The sequence below is a fragment of the Drosophila suzukii genome, chromosome 3 (genome assembly GCF_043229965.1).
Source record: "Drosophila suzukii chromosome 3, CBGP_Dsuzu_IsoJpt1.0, whole genome shotgun sequence".
Taxonomy (NCBI): Eukaryota; Metazoa; Arthropoda; class Insecta; order Diptera; family Drosophilidae; genus Drosophila; species Drosophila suzukii.
Window position 1 is genome coordinate 13,390,857 of NC_092082.1, and position 16,854 is coordinate 13,407,710.

General features: G+C 42.2%; 2 protein-coding genes across 2 annotated transcripts in view; one reads left to right on the plus strand and one right to left on the minus strand.

The window, feature by feature from the left end:
• The window catches only part of dar1 (dendritic arbor reduction 1), a 31,483-nt gene extending 19,327 nt beyond the window's left edge, over positions 1 to 12,156 (plus strand). The window contains exons 2-6 of the mRNA XM_036816068.3: positions 1,552 to 2,149; positions 2,964 to 3,676; positions 4,029 to 4,731; positions 7,238 to 7,297; positions 11,414 to 12,156. Of these exons, the coding sequence (XP_036671963.3) occupies positions 1,552 to 2,149; positions 2,964 to 3,676; positions 4,029 to 4,731; positions 7,238 to 7,297; positions 11,414 to 11,601 (2,262 nt within the window). The 3' untranslated portion in view covers positions 11,602 to 12,156. The remainder of the gene's footprint in view (positions 1 to 1,551; positions 2,150 to 2,963; positions 3,677 to 4,028; positions 4,732 to 7,237; positions 7,298 to 11,413) is intronic.
• Positions 12,117 to 13,291, minus strand: LOC108011875 (uncharacterized). The gene is made up of 2 exons (XM_017077121.4): positions 13,196 to 13,291; positions 12,117 to 13,140 (listed from the first exon to the last, which is right to left on the minus strand). The coding sequence occupies exon 2, from the start codon at positions 13,135 to 13,137 to the stop codon at positions 12,172 to 12,174; it is 966 nt and encodes a 321-aa protein (XP_016932610.4). The 5' UTR covers positions 13,138 to 13,140; positions 13,196 to 13,291; the 3' UTR covers positions 12,117 to 12,171.
• Positions 13,292 to 16,854: the final 3,563 nt, after the last annotated feature.

Here is a 16,854-nt window from a genome sequence, read left to right on the forward strand (position 1 = left end):
CATAGCCCCAAAAAAAAAGAAAGAAAATAAAGCGACCGCAGCCAATAAAATGAAAAATGCTGGCGCAAAAATATTGCAGCTAAAATAATTTGCCACGCTCGTAAATTTTCAGCTCATAAAACAGAAACGAGGCAACATTTGTTGTCGGAGTTTCGAAGTTTGCAAGTTTCGAAGTTTCCAAGTTGTTCGGGGGAGTGAGTCAGTGTCGGGCATTTCTCGAATTTGAGTCAGATTTTCGTTGGTTTCTGCTATTTTTTATGGCCAGCCTTCGCCGATCGACAGTCGGTTTGATATATGGGCCCTTGGCCTCATCATTTGCATGTGAAAAGCCCGGCTCGTTGGCGAATAAAAAATTTCACTAATTTGCCAAACGATTATGATGTTTGCCTAAACCACCTTAAGTGTTGCCATAAATTAGACGTTCTCTGTTCTCTGAAAATTAAATAAAACAAAAGGCAATCTAGTCGATGAAACAAAGAATACGTTTCAAGTAACAAACTTTATTTAGCTAAATCCAAAGAACACTCCATAAAACGTTTGTGTTAAGGAACTAAACTCTAAGGGTAAATCATCACCAGAATTAGCAATTTGTAGGCCTCCGGGTCCGCAAACTAAAATAAACAAAAACATACAATCTTAGCATGACAAAAGCCACAAATTTAGCACGCTTCTATTTGTTCTCGTTTGCTCAGCTCGCCGAAAGATATTCAAATTCGACAAATACCCCACTCAAAACGAATGACTTAGACAACGAACTTGCATTCCCCTAAAAGCGCATGAGCATTAAGATCCCGAGTTGGGCAATTAAAATAAAAATCAAAATCGAAATAAAAATAAAAATCAGACGACAAATCTACAAACAACAAATTTCGGTGCCGAGCAAAACGAAATTGAAGCGAAGAATGCAATAAAAATAAAGCCAGGGAAAAGAAATGAACGTAAAGATAAGAGTCGAAAGATTCGGACAGGGGGCAGTGGATACCCACGATATTGCTCAAGTGGCAGCAGAAAGTGTTGCAGGGCGATAAAAGTTTAATCAAAATTTATGGCAGGGAAGCGGCATCCCAGATAGATGTGGATGCCACAGAAGAAGAGGGGAAACGGGGCCTTGGAGCTCTGATTGCCAATGGGCCATATAACACACGAGTTACTAAGACTATCTGCGGTAACTGCACCAAGGGAAAAAGTCTCAGAATTTGCTTGCACTTCAATTTTAGATATTACCATCTTATATTAAATTAAGCGTATATGTTTATTATAAGTATCATTGCCTTTAAAATTGGAATAAATAATATGTAGATAAGATCTGAATTCTCATAAATATAGGTATGAACAGATAATCACTAAAGTATTATATCATTTTTACTACTATATAAACTAATATAAATCTCTACTAAATTATTACTTAATTTTATCACTTTAGTAACAATACATATTAGTTCTCTGCTTTTAGATGGTATTTTGGATATTAAAATATAGTTTTTATATTTTCCCAGTGTATTTTTACATTTCCCATATTAATTTCTCTCTGTGTTCTTTCTTCTTTGGCAGTCCCCGGAACTGGATTATCGGCACGAGCTGATGGGTCGCCTGCACAAAATCGAGCCCGCCGATGTTGAGCTTGAGGCTCTGGCAGCCGCCGCTGCAGCCGCCAACAACAACAACAATAGCAGCAGCAACAACAACCACAGCAGCAACAGCAGCAGCAACAACAGCAACGGCAGCCAAACACCCACCGGCAACAACAACAACAGCTTGACAGCCGGAGGCCATCAGCAACATCAGTTCCACCACCACCTGCACCACCACCACTCCCATCAGCACCACCACCAGCACCACCATTTGCACCAGCACCACTCGCACAGCCTGCAGAGTGGCGAAAGTGGTGCATCGGAGGCGTGGCCCCACCTCACCGCCCCTTCGTACGCCAGCGATGTTGCACATACGCAGCAGCAGCAGCAACAGCAGCAACATCAGCAGGCGCAGCAGCAACTTCAGCCCGCCGGATCCCCGAATTCGAACTCAAACGGAGCCTACGGCTGTGCACCACTCTACGATGGAGCGCCCTACGAGGTGGCACTGGGCTACGGTGGTGCGGTGGTTGCGTCAGCGGGTGGTGCGACTTCCAGCGACAAGGAGTATCTATATGGTGGGTATAAATATATGGGGGAGATGGGGCTGGGGACTGGAATTAGGAGTGGGAACTCTGATGGGCACACAAAATTACACGCATGGTGAAATCTCGCAAGTCAATAGCAAAGTAGAGAAAAACAAGCGATGGCATCGTGTTTGCGGCTTGGTGCCGAAATGTGAAATCTGAAACCGCCCAAAAGAAAAAAAAACGCAGACAACCGGGAGACCCTGATCAGAAAACTGATTGAGGTCGCCCCGAACCGGCAGTTGTAGTTTAAAGTATACAAATTATAAAGATATATTTGAAAAATATTTTACAAAAATATATTTCATTTAAGATCCAATCAATACAACATAATTTTTAACCTCTTCAAAGATATTTGAATTCATTAGGAAAATTTTGATCGAAGCCGGTCAATTTGCATCATCACACATAATTCTAAGAAAACAACTATGTTCTTCACTGAACCCAATCGAACTCATTGCTTTTTCAATATTTATTTTATGTAGTTTAGCTTACCAGCTTACAAAATATTATTTTTTGAATTTTTTTATTCGAGCTTCACTGTAGTAAGTGCCCCTCCATCAATCAGTGAACCAAAGCCTATCAATAAACACCTGAACCTAGACGAAAAGTTTCAATTCTGATTGTGGGCCCCCCGCTAAATGGCAGCTCTAAAAATAGTCAAACAAATGAGCAGCTGTTTAGAAATTTCATGCATATGCGAGATTTCATTGTGTACATTAATAATTCCCCATGCCGCGATTTGCATAATGTGTTAGCAGACGATTATAAGGCGCTTTTCTCCCCGTTTTTTTTGATTGCACAGAAACCAAAAACAAAGAGGCTCTATACGCCGATCCGCTGGACGATCCCTACCAGCGACCCGTGCTCTGGGACGATATTACTACCTCAATCCAAAATATCGATCCGGAGAACGCGCTCATGCTGAGCAGCAGCAACAACAATGGCAGCGGCAGCAGCAACAGCGGCAACAGCAGCAGCAACACCGGCGAACCTGCAACATCGCAGCTGCCGCAGGTCAAGATGGAGGCGATCGATGAGAGCCTGCTCGAGACTTTCGCGACCCCATTGCTCAGTCCCCTGGAGATAAAGACCGAGAAGCAGCAGCAGCAGCAACAGCAACAGCAGCGACAACAGCAGCAGCAACATCAGCAGCAGCAGCAACACCAGCAGCAACATCAGCAGCAGCAGCAATACCAGCAGCAGCACTATCAGCAACATTATCAGCAGCAACACTTGTACCAGCATCATCCCAGTCTGGCGCTGCCTGGCTTGCCACCCGCTGTCGAGGTGGTGGAGTTGCAACTGCACCAGCAACAGCAGCAACAGCAGCAACAGCAGCAACATCTGCAGCACAGCAGCAGCAGCAACAGCCCCAAGCTGGCGACCCCCGGCGACAGCAGCAGCAACACCTCCTCCTATCAGCAACAGTACGCATCTCAATTGGTCGCCGGATCGGGCGGCTATCTCAACGGTAGCAGCAGCAACTCCTACGGCTACAGCTGGCACAGCAGTCAGGTGAGTGACGGGATTTGAAAAGTACACTTGAAAAGAATCCTTAACTTAAGTGAAAACAACGTATTTGTTAGTGCCACAATCTTTACTACAGTTTTAAAATTGTTTCATATTTTAAAATTTAAGTTTTAAATGAATGGCTTTTAAACAAGAAGTCTGATTAAATAGATTTAGTTGGAACTTACGAAAAATTAGGTGTATATATATATATATATATTAGGTGTATGTATAAAACATTTTTGCATTTTTTTAATATTTTTAAATACATTTTTTAAATTTAAAATATTTTTAGTTTTTAAAATTATTTAAAATGAATTGTAAAAAATGTATTTTATGTTCCCTCTTTAACACCCAGACCTTCCACACCAAATACCAAATACACCCGCCATCAGTCGCTGCGTCAGCCACCGCCTCCGCCACTGCCACGCCCACAGCTCAACTCGGTGCTCAACAGCAACAGCAACAACAGCAGCAGCAGCAGCAACAGCAACTGCAGCAGCTCTGTCCCCCCGCGGCGCCCAGCACCCCCTCGGCCTCCTCCTCGTCCATCTCCTCCTCCTCCGCCTCCTCCGCCAGTCGCCACATGTTTGTGCCACCCCTGACTCCTCCCAGCTCGGATCCCGGGAGTCCCGGCAGCTCCATGGTGGCAGCAGCAGCCGCGGCAGCCGCTCAACGTCGCACCACCCCACCACCGCCCTATCAGCAAGGTCATGTGATGGGCTTACTCAACCCACCGCCCACGCTGCAGCTTTTGGGTGGTGCAGTCACGGGGAGCAGCTGCACCACCGCCACCACCACACTGACCACCCTAACGCCCGCCAGTGCCATCCAGCAGCAGCAACAGCCGCAGCAGCAGCAGCAGGTGCAACAAGTGCAGCAGCAGCAGCCACCGCCCACCCCCCGCTCCACGGGGGGCGGGAGGCGTGGCCGGCACTCGCACCACCAGCCGGGAACGGCGGCCCACATCGCCAGTTTGATGAGCGTGCGAACGGTGCGGTACAACCGCCGGAATAATCCCGAGCTGGAAAAGCGGCGCATCCACCACTGTGATTTCGTGGGTGAGTTAAGATACATTTTTAGAATATTAATTCAAGAAATTAACTTTTAAAATAGAAAATCATATATATTCTTAAAGCTTTCTGTTTTTTAAGAACTCTTGAAATACCTTTTCTGTTTATCCAATTAGTCAGATTACTAAATCAAACATTAAGAAGTAATTTGAAATATTTTAATATTATTATAAAACCTTTAGAATGTATAAAGATACTTTTCATACTAAATCTGAATTTGAAAATCTGAATTTAACGTATCTCCTTTTAATAACTAAACATTGGAATACAATAAAATAAAACATAGGTATATATATTATAGGGAAACTAAGATGGTACTAATGTTCGAAAATATACTTTACCATAGCTTATTTTACATTCCCACTTGTAACCTAACATGACAGTTCTTTAGAATCAAAAAAAAGTGCTATACCTATTTTCGTGAAGATCCCATCTTTCAGAGATCTCTGGAGATGCGCTTCCTCATCTCTCGTTGTTAGTCGCCGCATGCCTCTGTATCGTTTATCATTTGGCGCGCTTTGCGACACTTTTCGTAACAAAGTCACCTTCGGCCCCCTTTTGCGCCCACTTTTGAGCCAGCAAACTCCACTCCACGTGCGATCCTCATTGCGCATGCGTGCCGCGTTTTTCCAATCGGCATTTATTTATTCTCTATTTATCTATACATTTATTTATTATCTTTCTGCTTTTTTTCCGTTTTCTGTGCTGTTTTCTTGCTGTGCGACTGACAGTTCCCGCTGCCAAGTTTCTGGTGTCGCAGTCGCTGTTGTGGCGCTTTTTCAATTGCCTTCTTTGTAATTCTAATTAGCCAATTGCCATATTTATGTAAGAGCTTCGAGGCACCTTCCCTGGGCTTTTGTTACAGTTGCATGTTTTTTACTTTTTGTGCTCAGCCTGGCCAAGTGCGTTTTCAATGTCAGAGGTGGGCGTTAGATTGTTGAGTCAGCGTTGATCGATGGGGGAAATATGATCTGTACTGATGAAAGAATTATATTATAGGAGAATTTATGAAAATTTTATTCAAGATATGCAGTACAAATTATTAATATGAGATAATGATCATTGAACACATTTTCTATTTAAAAATATCGCTGGCAATAAGTATCAACTTTAATTTAACACTTTAGCGATTGGGAATCTAAATATAGCCCAGCTTAGAATTGCTTTAACATCTTCCTATAAAATAAACAAGCTTCCCGAGCATTAGATTTTTTCCATTACTCGCAGGTAGGCAAAGATCTTCGAGATCAGCGTAAACCTAAGATGAGATCACATCACCCGCAGTCTCATCAGAACAACCGCTTCATATACTATCCATTAGCTATCGATGGATCACTTTTGCGGACCCGGGCCCAAAAGCACTTAAGGCAATGCTGTCTGGCCCAATCAGAAAATCGAAAAATCTATGAATCTACAAATCCAAACTCCAAGCCAGACGCATTCCGTCCGTGTCCCAATGTCGCTTGTTCGAAACCGACTACGTGCGTTGCCACTAATAAATAATTGACAATTGTCTGACACGTTGGCCATGGCCATTTTGAGGCAACTCCGGCCGAAACGCTGTCCAAATGAAGTTATTATGCCATAAGCGCACGCATCAGACAGTGAGATATGTCTGGACTGGTGGAATGGCGGAGTTCCTCCGATTCGGCAGCGCTTTTTGGTATCTCCAACTGTCTAACTGTCGACGATCGTTGCCAGTTGCAGGTTGCATGTTGCTGGTTACTGGTTGCCAGTCTGCAAGTTGCAAGTTGCCCGTTGTCAGCAACATTCTTCACTGGCAGCGAGGCATTGTGTTTCGTGGCACGTTGCTCAGGCAGCTTTCAATTAGAGCCGTACGTGCGGGGATCCCCGGGAAATCCTTTTTTGGGCAAAGGTGCACTAATGCCGCCGCCGTAAAATGCCTCATAAATGTCACTCGCTCTGCGGTGTTGCAAGTTGCAAGTAGGTAGTTGCAGGTTGCAAGTGAATCTCGTGCAACTTTCACCCGCTCATTAAAGGCCCACGCCCACTGACCCACTTTCAAAAAAATGGCTCTTCTATCGGGACTCCAGATTCGAGACTCCTCTGATGTGCTTCGCTGTAAATCTGATATTTTTTTGGTGAACGCGAAAAGCAACCAAGTGCACTCGAAAAATGTTATGACTTTCGGATGCCTCGAGGCCATAAACAATTATTGGCAATCAATTTTGTTTAGTTGGTGTCTTCAAAGAAATCGTACTAACGAAGATATTAATTATTATAATTAAAGGATAGATACACTTAAAGCTCAGGTTTCTAGGCGCCAAAAATGTGCTATGGCTTTATATCAAATTTTACAACTGAATATGTTTGTTTACTTATCAATTTAATAGTCATTGCTAGGTCATACCTCAATTTATCTATGAAATTGAGCTTAAAGAGAAAGACTTTCTAACAGTAACTTCATCAATGTCTTAACATTTTATTAAACTCTATTAACTATTTTTAATTGTTCCCTTAAATTTAATTTCAGGTTGCTCCAAGGTGTACACGAAGAGCTCGCATTTGAAGGCCCATCAAAGGATACACACTGGTGAGTTTTCCCTGAAATGAAAACGGCCCACTGAAAACCCAACCACCCACTTGGTGACCCCGCATTTGACCCCCTGTCGCAGATTGGCCCACTGCGATCCTTCAGCTCGCATGTGGGCTGCGCACCACTGAGCAAAAAACTGACCCAACTGCACCACTGAACCGCCGATGAGCCACCGGCGAACAGCTGCACCACTCGGTTTTTGGGACGTTGGGCAACCGTCGCCTTTTGATTAATTCGCGCGCTCATATTTGTAGTTGCCAGCACATAATTTGCCAAGGCCCAGAGAGCTTCGAGCGCCTTTTTTTGAGTGCCATGCACTGGGAATAATTTCTGATTAATATGATAAAATCAAGCCTTAAAGATAAACTTAATGTAAATTGATAGGTCAAAATATCACAGTACACAGATCTAAATTCAAGCTTTTAAAACCAACAAGTTTATTTTTACAAATTTCTTTTTCATCTCAGAATATTTATAAAATATCCTAAGCCTCTACAACAAGAAAGAAATTTACTATTTTTTAGACAGTATAATATTTTAAAATTTTACAAGGGCTTACAAAAATTTTTGATTGTTAAAGTATATATTTTTTAACCTTAACTAATTAAGCTTTTTGGTTGTATAGAATTGTTTAAGGGTGAGTTTTAAGAAACTCCATTTATTTTTATAATGAAATCTCATCTCATTGATCTTGAAAATTATTTTCTGTGTGCTGTTCATTTTCAATTTCTGCGCCACGGAGGCAACCGCAGCAAAAATCGTGATTTGTACGGTTTGTTTTTGCGGCTCTGGCTTCGTTTTTTCCGATTTTTCCCCGTTTTTGTGGTCAGTTGCAGTTGCAAGTTGGCAGTTGCAACATCAGCAATCGCCAATCGCCAACGCCATCAGCTGGGCGCACGTTTGGCCTGCATTTCCTCCTTGCTCGGATTACACTTGACGATCCGTAGCCGTGGTTGTTGCTTTTGCCACTGCCCATTGCCCATTGCCCACCGATCACCGAGATCACCTGTCTTCATTTTATGGGCCGCACGTTTAATGCCTCCACAAAGGCAGAGGGAAAAATAATACTGAAATGAGGAAGAGGCTAAAAAAAAAAATGGCAGAATCCCATCTCTCCGCCGTTTTATTAATCGCACATGACCAGCTGATTTATGCGCAACTTAAAGCGCTGCCTTAAAAACATTTTTATTATTATGATTTTTGTGCGCAGCGCTGATTTTCACTCAGCTGATAAAGTTAACGCCCCATCAACGAGAGGTCGGCAGCTTTGGGTTAACCCCGGACTTTATTCCAGTTCCCTTGAGATCGCTAAAAGTTCTCTATCGGATTTGGAGCAGTTCGTAGCACCCAGCCAGCTTCGGGCCAACACGAATTCCGGGACGGGGTTTATTCGATTTAGGTTTGAGCCGACTTTCGCAATTCCTCGAGTGGCAAAGTGGCAGAGTGGCAGGCCGAGATGCAGAAATACTTTGCTACCGTCTGATGGCTGTCGGTTTGTTTGGCTTTCGAGTTAGTTAGCGTTCCGGCAGAGCCCAGCCCATTCCATTCATAGATTTCATTGATATTCCCCCCGGCTCCAAGGCACACACACATTTTTCATGCCATTTTTGAGGCGCCACCAGGCTGTTGTCTCTGCTGATTAGCAACGCCGGGCTGAGAATTCGAGAGTTTTCGGGGGGAAAACGGGGGAAAAGGTGGCGAGATTGAGAGATTTCCACCGCAAACATTTACCAAAGTCATCGAGCTGTCCGCGGCAGTTCGTTTCCTAAGTCTTTCGTTTGCGCAAAGTGAAGAGGTCCATTAGCAAAGGAAAACCTATTGGTCAACACTCGATTCTGCTGGAGATCTGTTAATATGTCAGTTATGTATGGGAAAAAATGGTATTTGGATGTTTTGAGCATTTTTTAAATTTAATTTATATACAAAAAAAATGTTTAATTAAAATATTTGGCACTTAGAGCTCACTGTGTATTTTTAAAATCAACCTTTTCTTTGTTTATTTTACCTTCCAACCTTTTCCCCATTTTAATTTCCCCACCTCTTGCCATCTTCATCTCATCACAAAACCTCGAGGCTCGTAAATTTGTCATTTTTATTTGGGCTTTTTGTTTTTATCTGGCTGCGTCGATTAGAAAATCACTTGGTAACTAATCTTTATGCATGCGGCGAACGCATAAATTTACCATATCTCCCAACCAGTCTCTAGTTTGCAGTCCAGTATCCCAGTGTCCATGGCCTGGCCCTAGGATTCGGATTTGGATTCGGGCTGGAACTGGCTTATTTTGTACTGATTTGTTTGCTAATACGTTCGCGCTGCCATAAATTAGTTTGATTTTATGCCCAGCGACTGGAGGAGGTCTTTTATGGACCAGTGTGGTCCAATGTGGCCCAGCCTGGGGGCTCTGGTCCGCGGATCGCAGCTCCAGTCGCCGATGGAGCCTGAATTTATTTATATTGCCGCCGTGGCCTTATCGCGGCTGTAAGTAAAATTATGAAGTAATTCCGTTGCTCTTATCGCATTGCGTTCATCGCACATTACAAAACAACATTTACATAACTTTTGTTTGTTCGCCAGTCGTTTGTTTGTTGCCTTGTTTGCGGCTGTGTGGCTGCCGTGATCATTGCCAAATTAAATTCCCACGGCCGGGGAGGTCTTTAATGTCCCATTCTGGGCCACATGACTCACTCACTCCGACCGGAATGGCCATTTTGGAATCCAAATGCCCCACGTGTCCATCTAAGCCCGCGATCCCCAGCTCCGCGATTATGTTCGCATCTCGAGGCACTTAAGTTCATTAAAAGAGATCTAAATAAACCAATAAGTCACGCCACGAGTCGAGGGGCATTGGGTTTCTATCCGAAAAGCCCCGGCAAAGTGTCAGCTGAGTGCCACTCGAGATCTCTTGGGTTCGAGGGCCCCCAAAATGTCCGAGGAAACCAAACAAAATTTGTGCGTTTGTTCGATGTACAAAATAATAATAAACAACAATCACAAGTCTGCTCGCTTTGATGTTGGCTGAGATCTCGAGATGGAGATGGAAGATGAATTCAAGAGGCTATGGAATCTGTATACATAGGGGAAAGTTCGGGGAGAAAGATGTTTAGGGTTGGAACATTAAAACATTTTTGATGCCGTATTTAAATATTATTGCTTTTATAAAAAAAAATATATTTAGTTTCATAAATAAAACATCGAAATATTTTCCTATCCCTTTTTTAGACCCCTTCGAACCGCTGTCTTTCAGCACCTAAATCTAAATCTCAATTCTGCACACCCCAACCAATCCAATTGGATTATGTCCATGGATAAACCATTCGTTTCGCTCCACAAAACCCAGTCAGGCAACCAAAAATGTCAAGTTCACTCACAAATCTCCAGCCGCCATAATTATTTCATTCAACTTCAATTTAAATTCGAACACAAATGTTTATGTTTGTGTCGTTATGTTCGTAGTGTTTTTGGGGGGATTTCGGAGGGTCTGAATTAGTCATAGAGCGGTGCCAATAACAAAGAGTTTCGCTCACCGGCCGGTGGAATTTATTCGAATGTCTTTGGCTCGGAAGGAATGGTAATGGAAATCACAAAGTACAAAATGCAAAATACAAAACATGCAAACTTGTGTAAGCAAACTGCTGCAGCTGCCGTTCTGCTGTTGTCATTTTGCTATGGCCAAAACAATGAAGTTTCAATTATTTCTCAATTATTTACACAATGTTTTCAGATCAATTTGGGTTGTGAAATGGCTTTATAGTCGGGGGGATCTATGTTTCTAGGTTTTTCAGTGGCTTTAATTTCATCTTACTTTTTGAAATAAAATCACCTATACTAGTAAATCGATTTTAGTATTAATTTTAAATATGAAACTATGCAGTTTTAAAAGTAAAGTTGATTTAAACTTTGATTTTCACATACAAATATTTCTTTAAATTAAAAAAAAATTCTATAAAAAATATCTGCTACCATACCGTCCTTTAAAAGCTTAATTTATTAGATAGGCATTTTCTAAAAGATTATGGAGCTCTCAGACAATCTCTCAAATATTATAGATTATTTCCAAACGATACTATTTGAGTATCTTACTTATCCAAGATCCTCCATTTCCATTTTTCCAGGTGAGAAGCCCTACACCTGCCAGTGGCCGGAGTGCGAGTGGAGGTTCGCCAGGTCCGATGAGCTGACCCGGCACTACCGGAAACACACGGGGGCCAAACCCTTCAAGTGCATCGTCTGCGAGCGGAGCTTCGCGAGGAGCGATCACCTGGCGCTCCACATGAAGCGCCATCTGCCCAAGAACAAATGAGGAAGGCGCGGGGTCCCAGCGAACCCAGATACAAAATCAACTATACCACAATCCAAAGGACTTTAGCGTAGATAAAATGAATTCGTTTAGTTAAAAGGTTAACTACTACATGGTACACACACTCTACTCTAGGAACAGCTAACCAATTGGGGGTGGGGATGCCTGGATTATCACCAGATAATACCAGATATCACCCACTCGATTAACTCAAACGCGAAGTAGGCTAAGTAAAAGAAATTACCACCTGCTTGACGAACATCCTATGTACCAACTAACCCGCACCACAAGGCAAAATCACCTTCGGCACCACAATCACAAATTGAACTAGGCTAAAGTAGCGTTACGTTACCATGTATAAACTTATTTCTTTGCATATAGTATACTAGATCTACATAGATGTTTAATCAGAATTCGGAAACTAGGTGGGTTAAGTAGCCGTAGTCCCATGTATTCTACTTGTATATCACTATCGTATGTATCTTAGTGTCGTAAACCGTTTCAAATCCACCAAAAAGTGCTGGCACAAAAACATCCAATAAATTTATTTGAAAACCACTTCTAGGAAATATCTTACTGTTTGGCAAACTTTTGGGTGCATTCGCGGGCATTCTCATCATGTAGGGAGCGATTGCGCTTATAGAGTGCAGCGATTGTCGGTTCCAGTGGATCGTTTGGGTTCGGATCGGCCATCAAGGACATGATGGAGATGAGGAGCTTGGAGACGGACAAAGCTGGCGACCACTGGTCTTTGAGAATGTCCAGGCAGATGTGGCCGGACATGGCGATGTTGCAATGGTAAATCCGAGTGATAAAAGAAATATACGGTGCTTGGAATGGATAGGTCTTGGGAAAGACAAGCTGCAACTTGAAGTGCCCGCCTTCATAAGGGGTTTCCGGGGGACCTGGTATGGTGGCTATCCAGAGGAACAGGTTGTTATCGACCACCTCAACGTTGCAGCCTTCTATGGTTCCCCTCGAGAATTCGGCGATCTCCTTTTGCAATCTGGCTGTGGTGAGGGGGCTACCTTGGGTGGGAATTTCGGTACCAATGCGTTCAAGTCTCTGTATTAGGGAAATATTTTGACCCGTAGGATTGCTTGTCATCGGTGGATCGCCACGGAAAAAATTCATTACCATTCCTACGACCCCAACTCGTCGCGGAGGTGTCTCAGGAGCAGCTGGGTTGTTGGGTGGGTTCGTACCTGTGCCTTCCGGACCACCTTCATTAGCCACCACCGAAGCGGGATTTCTAGATCTATTTGGTGGAATTCTGGCAATGTTCCTTCCCCTCGCAGTCCCACGACCACCTCTTTGTCTACGAGTTGGTATAGTTGATGCACGACCTCGATTGGCGACTCGAGCGGTTGGAATCCGGCTCCTGGTGGCTCCACGGGCACCACGAATTGCCGTGGCCTGTGGATTCGCATTGCGAGTCCGGTGAAGTCTGTCTTCTGGAAGGGAATTTGATCGGGTGCTAGCTGCTGCATCCACGGCTTCCCTCTGACATCGAATCCTCTCACTTCGTCTGGGCGGCATTTTCTTGCAAATAAAAATAAAATTAATAAATTTAATAATTTTATGTCTCACTACTCACAGGTGTGGAAGGAGCTGCTGGAATCTATTGACAGCAAAAACCCATGCATGCTTATTATCCTCGAAAATCGATAACTGAGTTGTCACCTACATGAAAATCACAACTATCGATAGAAAGCTCTTAAATATATTTGGGGTATTCCTCGAGACAGTAGAAATTCTTTGAATCAGAGTTGTCACCTTGTTTCATTTAAAAATCAATATCAACTCTGTAACATTTTACTATCACCAGTATCCATTATTTACCCTAAAATTATATAAGTAAATGTATTTTAATTCTTATTCATAATTTTAGATAAGTATTTTAATTTGCCAACTTTTCACAAATGGTTAAACAAATTAATAGGAATTCCCAGAATATTTTTCTAAAACTTTTTTTATTTCTTACCCCAGTTTATTTATTTTAATATATAGCTTTTAACAGCAGACTGTTCCGTGACTGTACTAAAAATCTTATTCTATTAGCAATTCACGGCTTGATTTGTTTGTCACTTATTTATTGCAATCACCTGGACTTTAAACAATTATTAACATTTCCCCAATACGTGCCTGGCAAGGCAAACACAAATCATTGAAAGTTTTCCCCGTCCGAGATCTATTCGAAACTCTCCACACGTCACAAGGGCCGTCATAAGTTTTTCTATCGACTAAAAAGACAATAATTTCATTTAGATGAGAATGTAAACCCGATAAGTGTGACCCCATGCCGAACGAAATGTCTTGGAACTCAATTGGGTTTTGTTGTACTGGGCTCGCGATCATTATCAAAATATTTTGTACACGAAACAAACATGTCAAGCAAATGTCTTTGCCCCCTACCCAAACCTCGAAAGCGACCCGAAAAAAAATTGTTAAAAATAACAATAATAATTTCAATTGTCTGCCTGCATTTCGATTTGAACGCGTCATGTTGTTTTGATTGGGGCGATGATAAAAGTAATTTCGCTTTTGCCCCTTTCTAGAGGGTATTAATGTATAGGGTAGAGTTCAGAAACTAAACGATAATTTTGGATAGAACCAGTTTGACTTACCATAAATTTAAAGCAATTAATTAGGGGATTATGCATATGATCTGTGGGCTGGCTGAGATGAATATGGGAGTTTCTTCATCTATGAGGTAAAATATATTTTTCCTTATGTTTGCTTCTGTTTCCTCATAGTTAAGAACCAATTTATGGAATTAAAATTCCAACAAATTACACAAAGAATTAAGAAAAAAATGAGTTTGAAAAACAAAATGTTTATTATTTTTAAGATTATTTTTGTTTAATTCTACAAAATATATTTTTTGAGGTGTAATACCGATGTTTATAAGTAAGTACTCGATTATGCCCTTCTCGTGGGCGTTGAGACATTGGCATGCCCCCATTCATTCATCGCAGCATCGTAGCATCCACTGGCACATCCACATCCCCAACCCCATCCATTCGCATCCACATCCACATCCATCCAGTGCCATTCCAGCACCACTCTTCAATTGTGCTGCGTTTCGGGCTGATTAATCATTTGGCGACTGACAGCTCAACTTTGCGGCCACAACGGGGCAACCGCTTATTAAATTGGCTTAAGATCGCCGGATAAACCTAAAGTACGTGTAGGAATGGGACCCCACAACTGGATGTATTATGCATATAGTACGTCGCACAAAGGTTTTGTCTACAGCACCCACTTGGCCACATGGGATATTGTTCGAGGGCAACAAAGCCTCATGAAATTGATTCGATTTCAGTCAGATCGCAGATGTGATAAATCTTATGATTTCAATTAATTTGTGCTCGAAAAGCGAGGGGAAGTGCACTCATTATGCCAGCTTGGTTAATGTGTCAGTGGAGTTTAAAATGATATACACAGAATATGTTTTAATTTGCAGCTAATTAAGCCTGCGTCTGAACTTTGATTGATTCCGGGCGAATCGACAGGGAACTGTGAATAGCGAATTACAAATGAATGGAAATGAATGAGATGTTCAGCGATTCGAAAGGTGATTCAATAATTAAGAACTCCACTTCCTTGTGGGTGGATTTATTAGTTATCATACGAAATGGCAATGCCTTGCCTTTAATTGTTTATATATGTGAACACTCTTGTTTTCTTATATAATTATTAATGATTGACTGAATATTTGTAATGCAAAATTATCTAATGAATCTGACAGTCAAACATACCACCATATCTTTTGAAAAATTCAAGACTTTAGAATAAACCTTTGATTCGTTCTAAAAACTCTTTATTTAAACACTGCCACATCATCATAGCGGTATAATCACGTGACTGCCACACACAATCCATTAAAAATCTACAAGATGTCCCCTATTTTATGGTTAGCACTTCCTACTTCCTCTACCACTAACATCAATTTGGCAACACCTTTTACTTTCGTTTGGGCCACGAGTCCAGCTGCCGCAACACCCACAGTGACTCAAAACCCACATTCAGATATATGTATGTATTCACGTATATTGCAACTCCTGAGCAGGCTCATCCATTTTAAGCCAGGCCATAACATAAAAGCGCCCATTAGCCAAATGGGGGAGGACCTCCCCGGGGTATATTTACAGGGGCGTAGGGGCGCAAAAGGGGGGACAGCAGACGCCATCACTCGTGCCCGTCTGGTAATCGTGACAGACATTTGGCCAGAGCGAAGGACAGGGGGATATGGACATCTACTAGTACACTGCGAGAACATTTGACTACTTTCAAGACTAACTTTAAGGTATTCTTTAAAAATATATACAATTGGAGTAATCTCAAAGTACTGAAACTGAAATCACTAATCACCTGACTACAGGATATTAAAAAGTATATTAGTAATTTGAATAAATTGTTATTTAAGCTTTCTACCTATTTATTTAGAAGGTCAAAAATACTTTATCTTTAAAACAATTATACTTCAAATCCGGATGTAAAACGTACCAGTTAGAATCTAATACCTCAAGGATATACAAAACTACAATGACTGTTTTAAAATGGGTCCTTCAATGCCGGTTCCAAAGTGACCGTATTTTTTCAGTGTGCACCTCCTTCAGCCGCCGAAATCGAAAACCGAAAAAACGGAAAACCGCGAAACAGGAACCGCGACTAACTAGTCTGCGATGTTGGCCTGGTCTACGATCCACGGCAAAATGGTATAATGGCAAAACTTTTGGCCAGACGTGCGCCTGCTTTGCATACAACAATATGCGACAAGACAAGACAGCCGAACACAAGACAAGCTGGCTAAAAACGGCGACAACTATAATTAAGCTTAATTGCTGTTTAGTGCGAGTCTGGGCAACTTTTCGCCGTCGTATCCCCCTGTTAAGACAAAAAAAGAGACAGACGCCCACGCACCACTTCACGTATAATTAAATTAAATTTATAATGCGAATCTCAACGCGATAAATAAGCCTAACCAGGTGTTTTTCGGGGCGCACGGGGAGTGTGGCTCCAGATATCTGGGTAATTGAAAACTTAAAGCGCACTTATCGCTCACTCTCATTGTTTTTCGTGTGTCGGGGAAATTAATTAGCAATTAAAAATGCAGCGCACAGCGATCCGTGGTTAAATGCTACAGACCCAACAAACAACAATGCCCGGGTCTCTCTAATCTGTTGGAATATAATTCATATTTATAAATAGACAAACATTATTCAAAGTGTCCGAGCGAGAGCCCGTGGCCCG